The sequence below is a fragment of the Castor canadensis genome, chromosome 1 (assembly GCF_047511655.1).
Source record: "Castor canadensis chromosome 1, mCasCan1.hap1v2, whole genome shotgun sequence".
Classification (NCBI taxonomy): Eukaryota; Metazoa; Chordata; class Mammalia; order Rodentia; family Castoridae; genus Castor; species Castor canadensis.
In genome coordinates this window covers 202,521,631-202,537,094 of record NC_133386.1, presented here as the reverse complement: position 1 = coordinate 202,537,094, position 15,464 = coordinate 202,521,631, and the positions used below count along the sequence as shown (strand labels likewise).

At 49.9% G+C, this 15,464-nt stretch overlaps 1 protein-coding gene across 3 annotated transcripts in view; it reads left to right on the top strand.

Annotated features, from left to right (window-relative positions):
- Positions 1-13,456: 13,456 nt before the first annotated feature.
- The window catches only part of Ltbp3 (latent transforming growth factor beta binding protein 3), a 15,179-nt gene continuing 13,171 nt past the window's right edge, over positions 13,457-15,464 (top strand). Inside the window, exon 1 of one of the 3 annotated variants that reach the window (XM_074049001.1) lies at positions 13,457-14,196. In XM_074049001.1, coding sequence (XP_073905102.1) covers positions 13,869-14,196 — 328 coding nt within the window. In that variant the 5' untranslated portion in view covers positions 13,457-13,868. The remainder of the gene's footprint in view (positions 14,197-15,464) is intronic. The other 2 variants (XM_020164904.2, XM_074049002.1) reach the window with 2 other exon arrangements.

The window sequence follows — 15,464 nt, the reverse complement described above, 5'->3', positions numbered from 1 at the left end:
ACTCTACCACTTGAGCTACTGTTCCAGCCCTTCTGTGTTTGATTTTTTTTTTTCCATTATAGCACTCCCTTATTAGGTTGGAGAAGCCAGATGGAGATCCCAGATGTGCAACCTGCAGGGCCCTGAGGCTGTAAACCTAGGCAATGGAAAAGATGCTAGATGCTAGGACTAGACCCTTTGGACAGAATATACTTCTCTTTTTTTTTCCCCTTTCTTTTTTTTTTTTGAGGTAACAGTGTTTGTACTTACTTGGCCTTGCACTTGCTATGCCCCAAGACCAAGAAAATCCTTTCTCAAGCTTATCTGAAGTGCCCTTCATGTGCCCCATCCTCCTCCTGCTAGACCCCCCAGGAATTCCATTTTCTCATCCTTATTGCCTCCTGCTATGTGCAAAGCCCTGTGTCCCCCTTTCCACTCCCCATCACCAGCAGGCTTTTGGGCAGCAGGGTACCTACCTCAGGGTCTATACCCCAAGTCATTTCTGCCAGGCTGACTAGAGCTACTGCTCTGAACCATCTCTTAGACTCCAGCCTGTATACACAGAGCCTCGAGGTCATCCAGTACCATCCTTAATTCTCCCAGTGCATCCCCTGTGTCATTGTCATGGGCGATACACACTCAATTGCCTACTCAGCTTGGCACCAACTAAGACGTTCACACTCACCTTCTCACCTAGTCCCTTTCATTTATTCCTCATGATTACTAATATCCCCATTTTACAGAGCAGAAAACTGAGTAATCGTTTTTAGGGATTTTTTGGTGGGGCTATTGGGGTTTGAACTCAGGGCCTCATGCTTGCTAGGCAGGTGCTCTACTACTTGAGCCACTCTAACACCTCTGAGTAATTGTTTTAAGACATAAATCATATTATTTTGTTTTGTGTGTGTGTGTGTGTGTGTGTGTGTGTGTGTGTGTGTGTGTGTGTGGTACTGGGACTTTGAACTCAAGGCCTACACCTCGAGCCACTCCACCAACCCTTTTTGTGATGTTTTTTTCTTGAGCTAGGGTCTCACAAACTATTTTTGTGGGCTGTCTTCAAACTTTGATCATCCTGATCTCTGCCTCATGAATACTTAGGATTACAGGCGTTAGCCACCGGCGCTCAGCTCATATTACTTTTGTTCAAAACCATTTGGCAAATCTCCCCCATCAAACTTAGGCAAAAATCCAAAGTCCTTATTACAATCTCCACAAAACTACAGAGTTGGTCCTTGGTCCCCTCATCATCTCCTATTCTTCCTATATGCCTCCTCTCCCAATACTCAATTTCATAAACTTTCTCTTCTCAGGCCCCCCCTGCTTCACCATTGGGCGGACAAGGCACAGGCCTAGGTTTAATCCTGGATCTGCTGCTTACAGGCTCTGTCTTCTGGAGTAGTTTACTTTGCCTCTCTGGACTTCAAATCTCCTCTGTGAAACAGGGCCAGATATTCCTATTTGGAAGGGCTACTGTAAAAATACAGTGCAGAGATGTGAGGCAAGGGGCACTAAGAGACAGTTCTCCACCAGTCTCACATTTACATAGGTCTTATGAGCATCTGGACTATTTTTCTGGGACCTCTGTATAATGAACAGTCTTGGACTTCAGAGAAAATGTCTCCCTCTAGAGCAAAGGTGGGGTATACTCACTGCCCATTATAAAAGATCTGGGCTCTCCTGTAAGAGAGCTCACCACATATGCAGGTCTCCATGTGGGTCCATCAGCGAGTTAGACCGGTTTAGACATCAAGGCAGGGGTAAGTGACACAGATGTGTTCATGTTCATGCTGCCTGCTGGCTATGAGTAATAAAGTCCTTTGTCTTGACCGAGGATTCTGTGTCTTCTGCTAGCATCCATGAACTTGTGCCCAGTTTAACTTGTGGCTAAAGGGGGTGGGGATGGAACTTAGTGGTAAGGTGTGAGGCCTTGGGATCACTTCTCTGCACCAAAAAAAAAAAAAAAAAAAAAAGTGAAATCATAATCCGTTCACGGGTCAGCAATGAGAGGGGATGCTGACAGAAATGTATTTTTTTAATAAAAAGGATGAGGACCTCAAGGGCTGATTAACATGTTTTTGTTTGTTTGGTTTCTTGGTACAGTGTCTCTCTACTTATCTCAAGTTGGCCTCACACTCAAGATCCTCCTGCCTCAGTCCCCTGAGTGCTGAGATTACAGGTATGTACTCTCACCCCCCACCCCGATTAACATGTTTTTAGATTTCCTTTTTCTTTTTATGGTGGAACTGGGATTTTGAACTCAGGGCTTCACACTTGCTAGGCAGGCACTCTACCACTTGAGCCATGCCTCTTGCCCTATTAATAGGTTTTGAAGGAACACCAGGGAATTGGTAGCACACATGTTGACCAAATTGTACGACCAACCAAGCAATAAATGTTTTTTTTTGTTTTTTTTTGAAGGCAGAGAAAGGAGGTTTATTACATGGCTCAGGACATGCCATGGGAAAGAGGCAGAGTAAGCACTCAGCTCATCTTCAGCCATCTTTTGGTTACAGACATGAGTTATAGGTTTAAGTAGACAAGAGAACAGGAGGCAGGGGACAACGGTATACATAAACAGTCCCAGTCACAGGTGTGTTCTGGTTGACCATTATCACAGTCCAAGTGTTCTAAGAGGGGTTCCAGAGAAGATTTTTTGTTATTGTCATCACTTGAGGGGAACAATCTGGTTTCTATGAGATGATTGCTCCTGCTCCAGTGTGCAGCCTCATCATTATAGGTAATTGTCCTCATTTGGAGGGGTAGTCTGTTCTGCAAGTCTCCACCATTCCTTTTTTTTTTTTTTTGGAACTGGAAGGTTTTATTTATTTTTTTTTTTTCATTTTTCTTTTATTATTCATATGTGCATACAAGGCTTGGTTCATTTCTCCCCCCTGCCCCCACCCCCTCCCTTACCACCCACTCCACCCCCTCCCGCTCCCCCCCTCAATACCCAGCAGAAACTATTTTGCCCTTATCTCTAATTTTGTTGTAGAGAGAGTATAAGCAATAATAGGAAGGAACAAAATAAATGGTTTTTGATATTATTTACTGTTTAAAGAAAGAATTAGGAAGGTGTTTGGAGGTCAAGTACCATAGAAGTAGGTGAAAGGCAGGGGCCTGATTGTTGCTACCTCTTCTCTGGGTGGGCTGGGTACTGGAGTAGCCACTCGTCACAGTCAGCCTCAGCTCTACCTCATTGGAAACAACCAGTTCTATGACTCATCCTGGAAATACAGGAGTTTCCACCCCCTTTCACACAGTCATTTACAGAAGTGCACACACATGTTAAGCACAAATGGAGGAAAATTCACCACCATCATGGACAAAAACTAGATGAATCATTAAAATGCAGATGAGGGACAGAACGTGTCATGCTTGGCAATGAAGAATGGCAATAGGTAGGTCATCTTACAGCCCAGCCCTTCCTTCCTGACAACCTCACATCCATTCAGAGAAGACGGTGAAGGAGCTCACGACTGTAATCCTAGCTACTTGAGAGGCAGAGATCAGGAGGATTGCAGTTGAGACCCTATCTTAAGAAAATTCATTACAAAGAGGGGCTTGGTAGAGTGGCTCAAGTAGTAGAGCACCTGCATAGCAAGCTTGAGGCACTGAGTTCAAATCCCAATACTGCCAAAAAAAAAAAAGATTAAATTGAATCATACTGACACCATATGAAGTGTGATGGTAACTGATGGTCAGGATGAGTCTCTAATAATGCTTGGACCTGGTACCTTGATCTCATGTCCTCTTTCCTTTCTCCATACACCACTATGAACCCCACCAGGGTATGTTGTTAGAGTCAGATTTATAACGTTTATTTTTGTCTCCAGGATTATGGATCTCTATAAAGAAATCCTTTAAAAAAATTTTTTTTGCAGTACTGGGATTTGAACTCAGGGCCTACACCTTTAGCCACTCCACCAACCCTCTTTTGTGATGAGCTTTTTTCAAGATAGGGTCTCACAAACTATTTCCCCCACTGGCTTAGAACCACAGTTCTCCTGATCTCTGCCTCCTGAGTAGGTAGGATTACAGGTGTGAGCCACCAGCACCCAGCACAAAATCAAGTTACATGGCAATCTAAAACCACACTGATTGACAGAAGAAGACTTAACATGCTGTGGTTCAAAGCCAGCAGGGGGAAAAAAGTTTGTGAGACACTATCTGGAAAAAATCCAACCCAATACATAAAGCCTCTTTTTTTTTTTTTTTTTTTTTTGGTAGGACTCGGGTTTGAAGTCAGGCCTATTGCATTTGCAAAGCAGGTGCCCTACCACTTGAGTCACACCTACAGCCCATTTTTGCTCTGGTTATTTTGGAGATAGGGTCTCGTGAATTATTTGCCTAGGCTGGCCTCCAACGTCGATCCTCCAGATCTCAGCCTTCCAAGTACCTAAAATTATAGTTGTAAGCCATCGCTTGGCACCTGTTTATATTATGGTAACATTTCTAAGATAGCATTTGTGAAGCAATTTTCCCTGTGTTCTAGTGTGGCTAAGGTCAAAGGAGTGTGTCATATCACCTTTCAAATGAACTGTAAAATTGCCTTAGAAATTAATTTAAAGACTAGCAAGTGAGAACTTTTAGCATGGTCATATTAATGAAGATTACAAAAATAAAATTCTTGTCCTATTTAAAAAAGGAAGAAGGGGGAGGAGGAGAAGGAAGAAGAGGGAGGGGAGGAAGAAGAAGAAGAAGAATCCTAGCTCTGTGCCAGTGGCTCATGCCCCTGTCTCCAAAATAACCAGAACAAAATGGACTGAAGGTGTGGCTCAAATGGTAGAGTGCCTGCTATACAAGCACAAAGTCCTGAGTTCAAATTCTGGTCCCACAAGAAAAAGAAGAAGAGCAAGGCTATGGATAGCAACATTTTCAGTGCACTGTGAGAACAAATCCTGGCTGATCAGCTGTGTACATCACTATGAAGATACTTATGTAAGGGTCTGTTCTGCTGGATTTTTTTGTTTTGTTTTGTCTTTGAGATAGGGTCTTGAAATGTAGCCCAGGCTGGCCTGGAACTCACAATCCTCCCACCTTGGTGTCCAGAGTGCTGTGATTTTGGATGCACTGCCGCGGCATTGCCAGGATTGTCTCCATTTCTGCCTGGATCCATCCATACCAGACATAGCAACATATCTGCCATCGCAGTGAGGGTACAAAGGAAGGAGTCTATGCTTCTGATGCAAAGGCTTTCATTCCATGACAGGCTTGTGATTCTGCCAAAAGTTCATCTGTTTGCCTATGATGACATAGGACACAGACAGCATAGACAGCATTTCCCCTGCCCACTCTGGAAAAATTTAACACATGGGACCTTTGATTCCCCACGGGGGCTATGGTAACACCCCACACTTCTCAGGTTGAATGAGTCCACTCAGTCAACTCTAGCCACACTACTGCTGTTCTTGAGATGAATCTATGTCACTTTATAGTTTTCTGAACCATTTAAAGTCAACAATGGTAGGTCTTTTATCCCAAAAGCCACTCAGCAATGAGCATATAGTCGAGGTATTGGTGGATTGTGCTCCTCACCATTCAGGCTTATGGAATCTCTGAACACTGAGACAGCCTCCTCAAAAATCAACTCATGGCTGGTGGCTCATGCCTGTAATCCTAGCTATTCAGGAGGCAGAGATCAGGAGGATCACAGTTTGAAGCCAACTTGGGCAAATAGCTGGAGAGACCCTATCTCAAAAAAACCCTTCACAAAAAAGTGCTGGTGGAGTGGCTCAAGGTACAGGCCCTGAGTTCAAGCTCCAGTACCACAAAAAAAAAAAATCAACTCAAGTATTGGACACATGGCTTGAGTGGCATAGCACCTGCCTAGCAAGTGCGTGAAGCCCTGAGTTCAAACCCTAGTGCTCCCAAGAAAAAAAAAAGACTCAAATTGGGTGTGTGGTGTAAGTTTATAATCCCAGTACTTGGGAGGCTGAGGCAGGAGGATCCCAGGCTCAAGAACAGCCTCAGCTATACAGTGGGTTCTAGGTCAGACTGGACTACCTAATGAGACCCTGTCTACAAACAAAACAAAATTATCAACTCCATAAGGTATCTGTTTCTCCCTCATGGACACCTTAGTGAGACAGTTCAAACACTGAATGAAGGCAGTTGTCCTCAGAATGGGACCATCTGCTGTAGGCCACATCTTCTGTAAAGATCTGATCAAAAGGAATATATGTTTATAAGAACCAATTTTGAAAATTCCAGGTTCCACACTCACCATTCCTGGATGTGAGACTTCTTTCTTTCCCCCAACAGTGACCCCAGGCTGGATGGCCTGGTCAGTGCACTCCCAGGAGGCCACCTAGTCAAAAGGGAGCCTGGGAGATTCAAACTTAAATGTGGTCCAGTCCCCCAGAACGCTCTTGTTGGACAGTGAAACAACCTGAACTGCAGCTCTTGGTTGTGTATTCCTCTCTCTGATGCCCTCAACAGTGGCCACAAACCATATAATGTACCCCCATGGTTTTGATAAAAAAGCCCTTATCCTCCAGGTTAATACTACAAATTGGCCTCATCCTGCTGCTTGGTGTCCGGTGGACAGTAGCCTTACCTAACTGCTGCCTGGAGCACACTGAACAGATTTGGTTTCGGCTGCCGTTGATCAGACTGGTAAGGTTTGCCAAGTGTGGCATGCTCATGGGGAAATTCACCAAAAGCCAAGCTGGAGCAGAAACACAGGAGAGGGTATTATTGGGCCTCTAGTTTCTGCACATTTTGTCATCAAGGCGTTTGTTCTGGAATCTCTTTTCAAAGATATCTAGGTAGTGAAAGAGCCATGGAAGATAGAGTATCTCCCCGTACAGCAAGGGGCAGGCATGCTTCCTGGCTTTGGGTTCTCTAAGCGGAGTCCTCATCCATAATGCAACCCATTCCTCATCAGGCATCTATTAGAGCCCACTGACATCATCCCCGAGGGGACGTGGCGACGATGACGTTCATATCACCAGACGCACCCCTAGCCCTCTTGGTCGGTGTTTTTTTTGGGCCAGGTGTTGAGCTAAGAGCTTCTCAGAAAGTAGCTCACTTAATTCTCAGGACAGCACTGTGAGTTAGGTCTTGTCATCATTCCAATTTGCAGATGAGGAAGCAGAGGCTTGGAACAGGTAAGATGTATCGATGGTTACCCAGCTGGGAAGTGGCAGGGCGGGGGCTCCATGGCTCCATCCTGGCAGTTGGTGCTCCTCTGGCCCCCCTTAGACTTGTCCTGCATGTGGAGGGTGAGAAGAGTGGTGGGGCAGAAGAAGAAGGGCTGGGGTGAGGCTCCATGGTAGAGCTTTGCCTAGCATGTGTTAGGCCATGGATCCAATCCCCAGCACAGCAAAAGTAAAAATAAAAAGTAAAAATAGTCATACATATCAAGCATGAAGACAGATTCGTTTCATTTTCTTTCTTTCCTTTTTCTTTCTTTTCTTATTTTTAGTGGTACTCGAGTTTGAACGCAGGGCTTCTCACTTGCTAGGTGTGCACTTTACCACTTACGCCACACCACCAGGTCTTTTTTTTGTGTAGGGTATTTTCTTTTCTTTCTTTTTTTGTGTGTTGGGTATTTTCAAGATAGAGGTTCCCTGTTTGCTTGGGCTGTCTTCAAATGGCGATCCTCCTGATCTCCTGAGTAGCTAAGATTACAGAGTGAGCTACCAGCACCCAGCCTTGTTTCCTTTTCTAATCCTGTCTCTCAGTGCTCGTCAACTTGTGGCACTAAGCAGCACATCTGAGGGACTAGGTAACTGCTACTTTCAGTACAATGTTTTGGGGAAGAGATGCCTCAGGGCAGAATTACTCCCTCCAGGCCTCTATAACTCTATTCCTCCTCTTTAGACCTACTCACAGCTTCCCTCCCTACCACTCCTGCTCCCACTCCCAAAGCCATGTCTTTCTTAAGAACCTAGAAGCTTCCCGGAGACAGAGTTCAGAGAGCTGACACATGGAGGTAGTTCAGAGCCTGACACAGGGTTAGCCTCCCATTGGATGGTAATTCTCCTCCCCTCATGAGCAGTCTCTCTCCCACCACTTGACCCATCATGGCTTCCAGATCCAGACAATATGGAAAGAGATATATACTGAGGCCTTACTACATACAGACACCTGTTAAGAGCTTCATAAATATCAGCTCATTGTTCCCTGTTGGAAATGAGGAAACAAGTCAGACCCTGATGATTCATGCCTGTAAATCCTAGCTACTTAGGAGGCTGAGATCAGAAGGATCGAGATTCAAGGCTAGCCAGGGCAAGTAGTTCATGAGACTCGCTCTCCAAAATAACCAGAGGACTAGGATGCAGCTCAGTGGTAGAGCGCTTGCCTAGCATGTGCAAGGCTCTGGGTTCAATCCCAGCACGGAAAAAGAAAAGACAAAAATAAATAAATAAATAAATAAATAACCAGAGCAAAATGGACTGGAGGTGTGGCTCAAATGGTAGAGCGTATGCTTTGCAAGTGTGAAGCCCTGAGTTCAAACCCCAGTCCATAAAGAAAGAAAGAAAGAAGGAAGGAAGGAAGGAAGAAAGAAAAGAGGAAACAGAAGCAAAGAGAAATCGAAGGATTTCCCAAATTTCTGGTACATAGTGTAGTCAGGATAATCAGTTCTAGAAAATAACAACCGTCTCCCTTCAGAGACACTGCTTTGATGAGGCAGCTTGCAGCTGTGCTGTTGTAATAATTCCTTTTTTTTTTCCTCTGGTGGGACTGGGATTTGAACTCATTGCTTTGTGCTCACAAAGCAGGTTCTTTAACACTTGAATCACACCTCCAGTCCGTTTTTCTCTGGTTGTTTTAGAGATGGTGTGTGGGGGGGGGTCTCACAAACTACTTGCCTGGGATGGCCTTGAACCATGATCCTCCCAATCTCAGCTTCCCAAGCTGAGATTATAAGAGCCACCAGCACCTGGCCATTCAGTTCCTTAGTGGGGCATCAGAAGCCTGTGCCATTAAGAGTTCAAGTCCTGCCTCTGTCATTGCTGGACTGTGTATACTTGGCCAAGTCTCTTGCCTTTTCTGGGCCTTGGAACTCAAAGAGCAATCTGAATATTTCCTGGGCAGGGTACTCTGTTCCCTCTGTCTCATTCCAGAAAAGCCCTCATTCCCTATCTCTAGACATTTATGGGATCTCCTATTTCTCTTACCAAGAGCATTGTATAGATATTGAATCAGGCAGGCTTGGGTTCAATCCCTGTGTCTAACTCAGCAGGTGGGCCCGAGTCAAATTGTTTAATCTTTCAGAGACTTGGTTTCTCCTGTAATGTCAGTGGAAGGATGAAATGACATAACAGCAAATGGCGGTTGTTCTGTGGTCTCTTTCCATTCAATCAACAAAGTGTAGTACATCCTGTGTGCCTGGTCCTGTCCTGGGATCTGGAGATGAGATTGTGCCTCCCTGGGAGAGAGATGAGATGAACAATAAGCAAGTAAAAAGATCCTTAAAGAATGTTTCAGAGGATTGGTGGAGTACCTAGTCAAAAAAAAAAAAAAAGTTTCAGGCTTTGATGAGGACCAGGGAGGAAAGAAACAGGTGTTGTAACCCAGAGGGGAAAGATGTGAACAGGAACCCTAGACACAAAGGATGGGAAAAGCACCCCAGGCAGAAAACAAGCTTAGCCTCTCTGAGAAGCAAAGAGCCTGGAAGGCCCAGGTGAGCAAAGGAGGTTTTTAGGCAGGGATTTTTTTTTTTTTCCCCAGTGCTGGGTATTGAACCCAGGGCCTTACACATGCTAAGCACACAGTCTACCATTGAGCTAATCCCTAGCAATGGAATTAGGTGATTCTGGAACCAAGTGGAAGAGAGATCAGAGGCGGCAGGGCGGCTGTAGGAAAACCTGTTAGCAGCCTTAATCATCTACAATATCTGTGAAGATCAGTTTCCTTTGACTTCCAGGAGAAGTCCCTAGGAAAGTGAGGGTCCACATGTGTGAGGAGGCTAGAACACCTGGGCAGGCAGGGAAGCTCCATATCTTGGACCTTTTCACTTTGGCTGGGACCCACTGTGCATCCTCTGCCTTCCTGCTGCAAGCCTCAAGGTGCTGCACCCCTAGACCCTGGGCCTGGGGGCAGGAGGAGACGATAATTGTATTTCTCCTGCTCCTTCCCTGTAGACTGCGAGGGGGCGGGGTCTGTGACAGGTGTCCGCTCAGGGCCGCAGCGCCAGCTCCCCCTGCTAGTCCCTTCAGCAGTTCCAAGGGCTTTTCTAGAGAGGTGGTTTCCATGTCTTTCCTAAACAGCTCCTCCAACCTCCACTCACTCACTGGGCTGGAGGGCACCCAAAGCTTCCTGCTGAGGCCACAAGACCTGGGTGATCCCATTTGTGGACTATCACTACAGGCTAAGCTGGCCTGGGCACTTTCATTGATCACTCAGGTCACTGAGTCCGGCAGCAGCCTCAGGAGAAGGGTTGTCTGGCCACTTTGCAGGACGCACTGTTGACCACATCCATCTCCCTCCACCCCCATGCTTTTCCTGTGCTGGTTCCAGGTTTTCTCTTATTCCCTCCGCTGACTCCGCCTTCTCTCCCCAATCTGGGAAGGGTGACTTGCCTCCCTCCCCCTGGGTCCTCTTCTCTCCCCGATGAGCCATTCTTTCCCATGGTGTAGCTGTCCCCTGTGTGCCAGGACTGAGCTGAAGTCCCTAGGCTACAAGTCCTGTCTCACCTGGGCTTAGGCGGTTGACTGACCTGGGATGACTCCAAGTATCTTAAACTCAACAGGTCCAACAGAGCTGCCCCCCCACGCCTTCTCTTCTGCCTGCCCAGGGGCTCAGGCTGGATGCTGGGAGTCATTTGTGTCACCTCCCTCTCTGGCATCCTCCCACTTCACAAGGTCTCTAGATTCTACTTTCCAAATCTCCTGCTCCAAAGTCTGAGCAGTATCATCTTTCCCAGGAGGAAGGCAGCAGAGCTCCCTCTTGCTGGGATCCAGTCCCTTCCAATGAAAATTAACCCCAATTGTGCACCATGCTCCCTTCCACCTGCTGCTGTTCTCTCCTCTCTTCCCCTCCCTGTTGCTCCACTGGTCTAGGAAGAATGGAATTTCTTTTCTCACGCCTTTCACCTTCATATCACTTTTTTTTTGCAAACTTGGGTTTGAACTAAGGGCCTTCACCTTGAGCCACTCCACTTTTTGTGATGGGTTTTTTCGAGATAGGGTCTCTTGAACTGTGTGCCCAGGCTGGCTTTGAACTGTGATCCTCCTGATCTCTGCCTCCTGAGTAGCTAGGATTACATGCATGAGCCACCCATTAGTACCCAGCTCTTGCATATCACTTTTCAGTCTCCTGAGTCTCCTCCTCCTGCAGGCTTTGTTTTGCATCATCTTCCAGCCTCCGAGGGAAAAGTCCTTTTTTTTTTTTTGAGATTGGGTTTTCCTATGTAGTCCAACAAAGCCTGGAACTTGGATCCAGATGGCTTTGAATTTACAATCCTCTTGCTTCCATTTACTGAGTACTGGGATTACAGACTTGTACTACCAGGCCGGCTAAAAAATCCTTTTGTTGGAGGACTTCTTATTTTTTGTTCATTTGTTTGTTTTGGTGGGACTGGGGTTTGAACTCAGAGCCTCATGATTACAAAGCTGGTGTTCCATTTTGAGTCCATTTTGCTCTGGTTACTTTGGAGATGGAGAACTACTTGCCTGGGCTGGCTTTGAACCATGATCCTCCCAATCTCAGCCTCCCAACTAGCTAGGATTACAGATGTGAGTCATCAACACCACTGGGCTCAGAGGACTTTCTGGGCCCTGGGTCCTACCCCAACTCTTGTTCCGAGTTCCTTTCTCTGTCTCTGTCTCTCTCTCTCTCTCTCTGGAGGCACCAGGGTTTGACTCTGCTCCTCACTGTTGTTAGTGATTTGTCACATACCCACCTTCTCTGGTACAGGAGCTTTAGGGGGGCTGGATTGCTTCTAATTGCAGGTAAGAACCTGGCATGTTGTGGCTTCAGTTTGTGAATGAGTAGATCCCATTTCATGGGTGAGAACACTGAGGCTTGGAGAGATCAGTACTCCAAGCCTGGACTGTTTGACTGTTCTGTGTTCTAAGGTGAGCCACAGCCTGCTCAAGGCAGGGGAAGGCTGGGTTCACAAGAGTGTGTGAGGGAAAAAAAATGAGTGCAAAATGCTCAGCCATGCCTAGCAGGTGGTAAGCATTCAGTATTATTTCCTGCCTCAGAGTGACTACAGCCTGGGGGGGGGTCCCACTCACAGCCCTTCTGGATTCCCCTGGGGAACCCAGGCCTTCCTCTTCCCTCTCACTCTCCTCCACCACCTCTACTTGCTCTTGGGCCTCCAGGGCAGGCTATCCAGCCTCCATCTCCATCCCTGGCTATACTTAGCAAGGGCCTGAGCCACTGTGCAATTCAAGCAGGGGTCATCAAACGGCCTCAAAGCTATCCAAATAAACTCACCCTCAGAGTAAAAGCCACTTGCTCCTTTGTGTGCCTGAAGGTAAGTCCAAACCCCTCTCTCCCTCAGACTGCCACTCCTGGTTCGCTCTGGGAGAGGGTTTGGTTCCACCCTGACTTGGCATGGTCCTGACCCTGGCCCCCCTGCCCCCTGCTGAGTTCTGTGAGTCAGACACTGGCTCCTGGGGGTCTCCTGCCAGGCACTCATCCTATGGCCTGGCCCCAAGACAACACAGCCTCCCTCCAGACCAGTGGACAAGCCTGGCTTCTCTCCAGCTTTGACCAAACTCAAGACCCCTCCCCAACCCCTGCCATGGGGCTCTGCTGTGCCCCTTCTGGCCCCCTGAACCCTCTAGCAGCGTCCCCCTCCTCCGGCTGTTAGCCTGGGAAGGGGGCCAGGCCCTGAGCTCAGACCTTGGCGATTCCAGAGTGTCTGGGGCCTGGAGCCAGGCCCGCCAGCCCCGCCAGACCAGGGGAAGATGGCGGGGGGAGATGGCAGGGTGGGCATCAGGAAGCCATCCAAATGGGGGGGGGGGTAGTTGGCAGGGAAGCTGCGTTTCTAGCTTTGTTCTTTCTGCTCCTCTTCCGGACACCATGGGCTTCTTCCTGGGACCTCATTGAGCCCTGGCCAAAAGGTGACCCTCCTGAGACCTGACCTCAAAGGAAGAGAATCAGTACTAAAAAGTGACTTTGGGGCTGTGAGACCTCCACATGTACAGGGGCGGCTGGGAAAGAGCTGGGTTCCAGCCCACCGGCCCATCACCACCCCCACCACCCCCACACCTACCCCAGCCTCGGTTTCCCGCTTAGATGCGGCGGGGCGGAGGTGCACAAAATCCTTCGCGCCCCGCCCGGAGGAATCTGGCGGGACAGGCTGCGGGTCCCAGGTGAGGGCTCCTTGGAAAGGGCCCAGCGCGGATCCGACGGGGGCGGGCACCTGGGGGAGCGCCCCCCTACCACCCCCCCGCCTCTGCCCGCCGGGACGCACGGCGGCAGCGACGACGCTTTAGCCAGAAAAAAAAAAAAACTGTCTCCCTGGCCCAGGGCCAGCGTCCCAGCCCCCCTCGCCGCCGCCGCGCCGCGCTCCAGCCAGGGAAAACAACTGCTCACTTCTCCCTGCGTCCTCCCCGCGCGCTCCCTGCTTCCCGGCGGCCGCGGGAGAGGAGCCCGGCCAGGGGGAGGCGCGGAGCGGGCCGGCCGCCCGGCCTTCCTCTCGCCTCGCTCCTCCTCTCCGCCTCCACTTGCTCCGGCCTCCTCTCTCCGGCCTCAGTTCGGGGCCTGGCTGGGCTTCTCCCGGGCCGGGAAATTTCTGCGCTCCCCGCAGCCTCCATCCCTTGGCCTCGCACTGGGCCCCCCGCCCGCCCCTGCTGTCCCTTCCCCGCCGGCTCCCTCGGCTCCTCTCTCTCTCTCTGCCCTCTCCCGAACTCCCAGTCCTCGGTCCCCACCGGCGCCGGGCCCCTAGCCCCCGCCCGGGCGCGCCCCCCGGGGTCGTGCGACCCCGGATGCCCGGGCCCCGAGGGGCTGCCCGCGGCCTGGCCCCTGCGATGCGCGGGGCGGGGGCGGCGGGGCTGCTGGCGCTGCTGCTGCTGCTGCTGCCGCTGCTGGGCCCGGGCGGCGGGGCCGAGGGGGGGCCGGCCGGCGAGCGGGGCGCCGGCGGGGGCGGGGCGCTGGCCCGAGAGCGCTTCAAGGTGGTCTTTGCACCCGTGATCTGCAAGCGGACCTGTCTCAAGGGCCAGTGTCGGGACAGTTGTCAGCAGGGCTCCAACATGACGCTCATCGGAGAGAACGGCCATAGCACCGACACGCTCACGGGCTCCGGCTTCCGCGTGGGTGAGGGCCGGGGGCTCGGGCTGGGGGAAGCCGGGAAGGACAGGCACCAGGACCAGCCCGGATATATAGTGGGGTCTTGGGCATAAGGGATGGGGAGCTGGGGTACAGAGAGCAGAGATCTAGGGCTGCAGGGGATCAGGGGGCTTGGGAGGCTGCAAGTCCTGGAGGCCAGAGTTGGGGTGGGGGAGTATCGCATGGATATCTGGACTTTGAGGCTTTGAGTGACAGTTTGGGGTGCTTGGCTGGAGTCCTGGTTGACACAGGCGTCCAGGAAGGTGCTGGGTTCTAAAAGGGAGCACACAGGGAGTATAAGGGATGTGAGTAGGTGCACCAAATCTCAGAAAAGGAGGTAAATATTTCCCTCCAAGAAACAGAAGTCTTTTAAAAATGTATAAAGTAAAGCCTGCCAGGGGTAGACACCTGCGTTCTCTGGGAGGAGGAGCCAAGATCAGGGCTGAGGGGAGGGAGTTAGTTACTGACATCTGAGAGGCCAAGGCACTGAGGCCTAAGAAGTGGGGTGCAGGCCTGGAGGTGGGGGCTGGTTCAGGTTGTCAGCCCCTCCTTTTCCTAGGCCTCCCCTTTTCCCATGCTCCCTCATGAACTCCCCTGGGGCTCTGTGGGCCAGGCTGGGGGAGGTGTCCCAGCAGTAATTATCCTCCTGGACAGGGTAATTAGGCCGAGCCCAGGATGGCACCAGCAAAACAGCCCCTCTCACACATTCCTAGGGAGCCCCGCTCATGTGGTTCACAGTTCTCATGAGATGGGCGGTGTGTGTGTGTGTGAGTGCATACGGGTGTGTGTACACACAGCCCCTGTGTGTATGGCGGCATGCACAGGCTTTGGCATGGCACACTGTGATTAGTTTGTGTCTGTGTTGTCTGGGGTGTGTGTCTGCAGTCATTGTCAGGGAGTGTAAGGGAACATTTACATAGTGAGCCTGTGTTGGTGTGAGAAATGTGTGTGTGTGTGTGTGTGTGTGTGTGTGTGTGTGATGACTGTGCATGTGAGTGTATTATGTATGCCTGGCCTCCCAGGCCCCCTGGCCATCCTGCACAGGCTGCTGTCTCCATCCGTGCTGCCCACATCCCCCAGGCTCAGTGCCCAGGCCACAGTGGGCGGGTGTCACTGGGAGGTCACCCTCACCGCTGTGGGTGACTCACTGGGAAGCAGGAAGGAGATGATCCTACATCCCCCGGCCCAGGACACACCTCTCTCTGCCCTGTGAGGCTTGGTCCCAAGAGGCCTGGCAGGATGGGCTGAGCCCAACT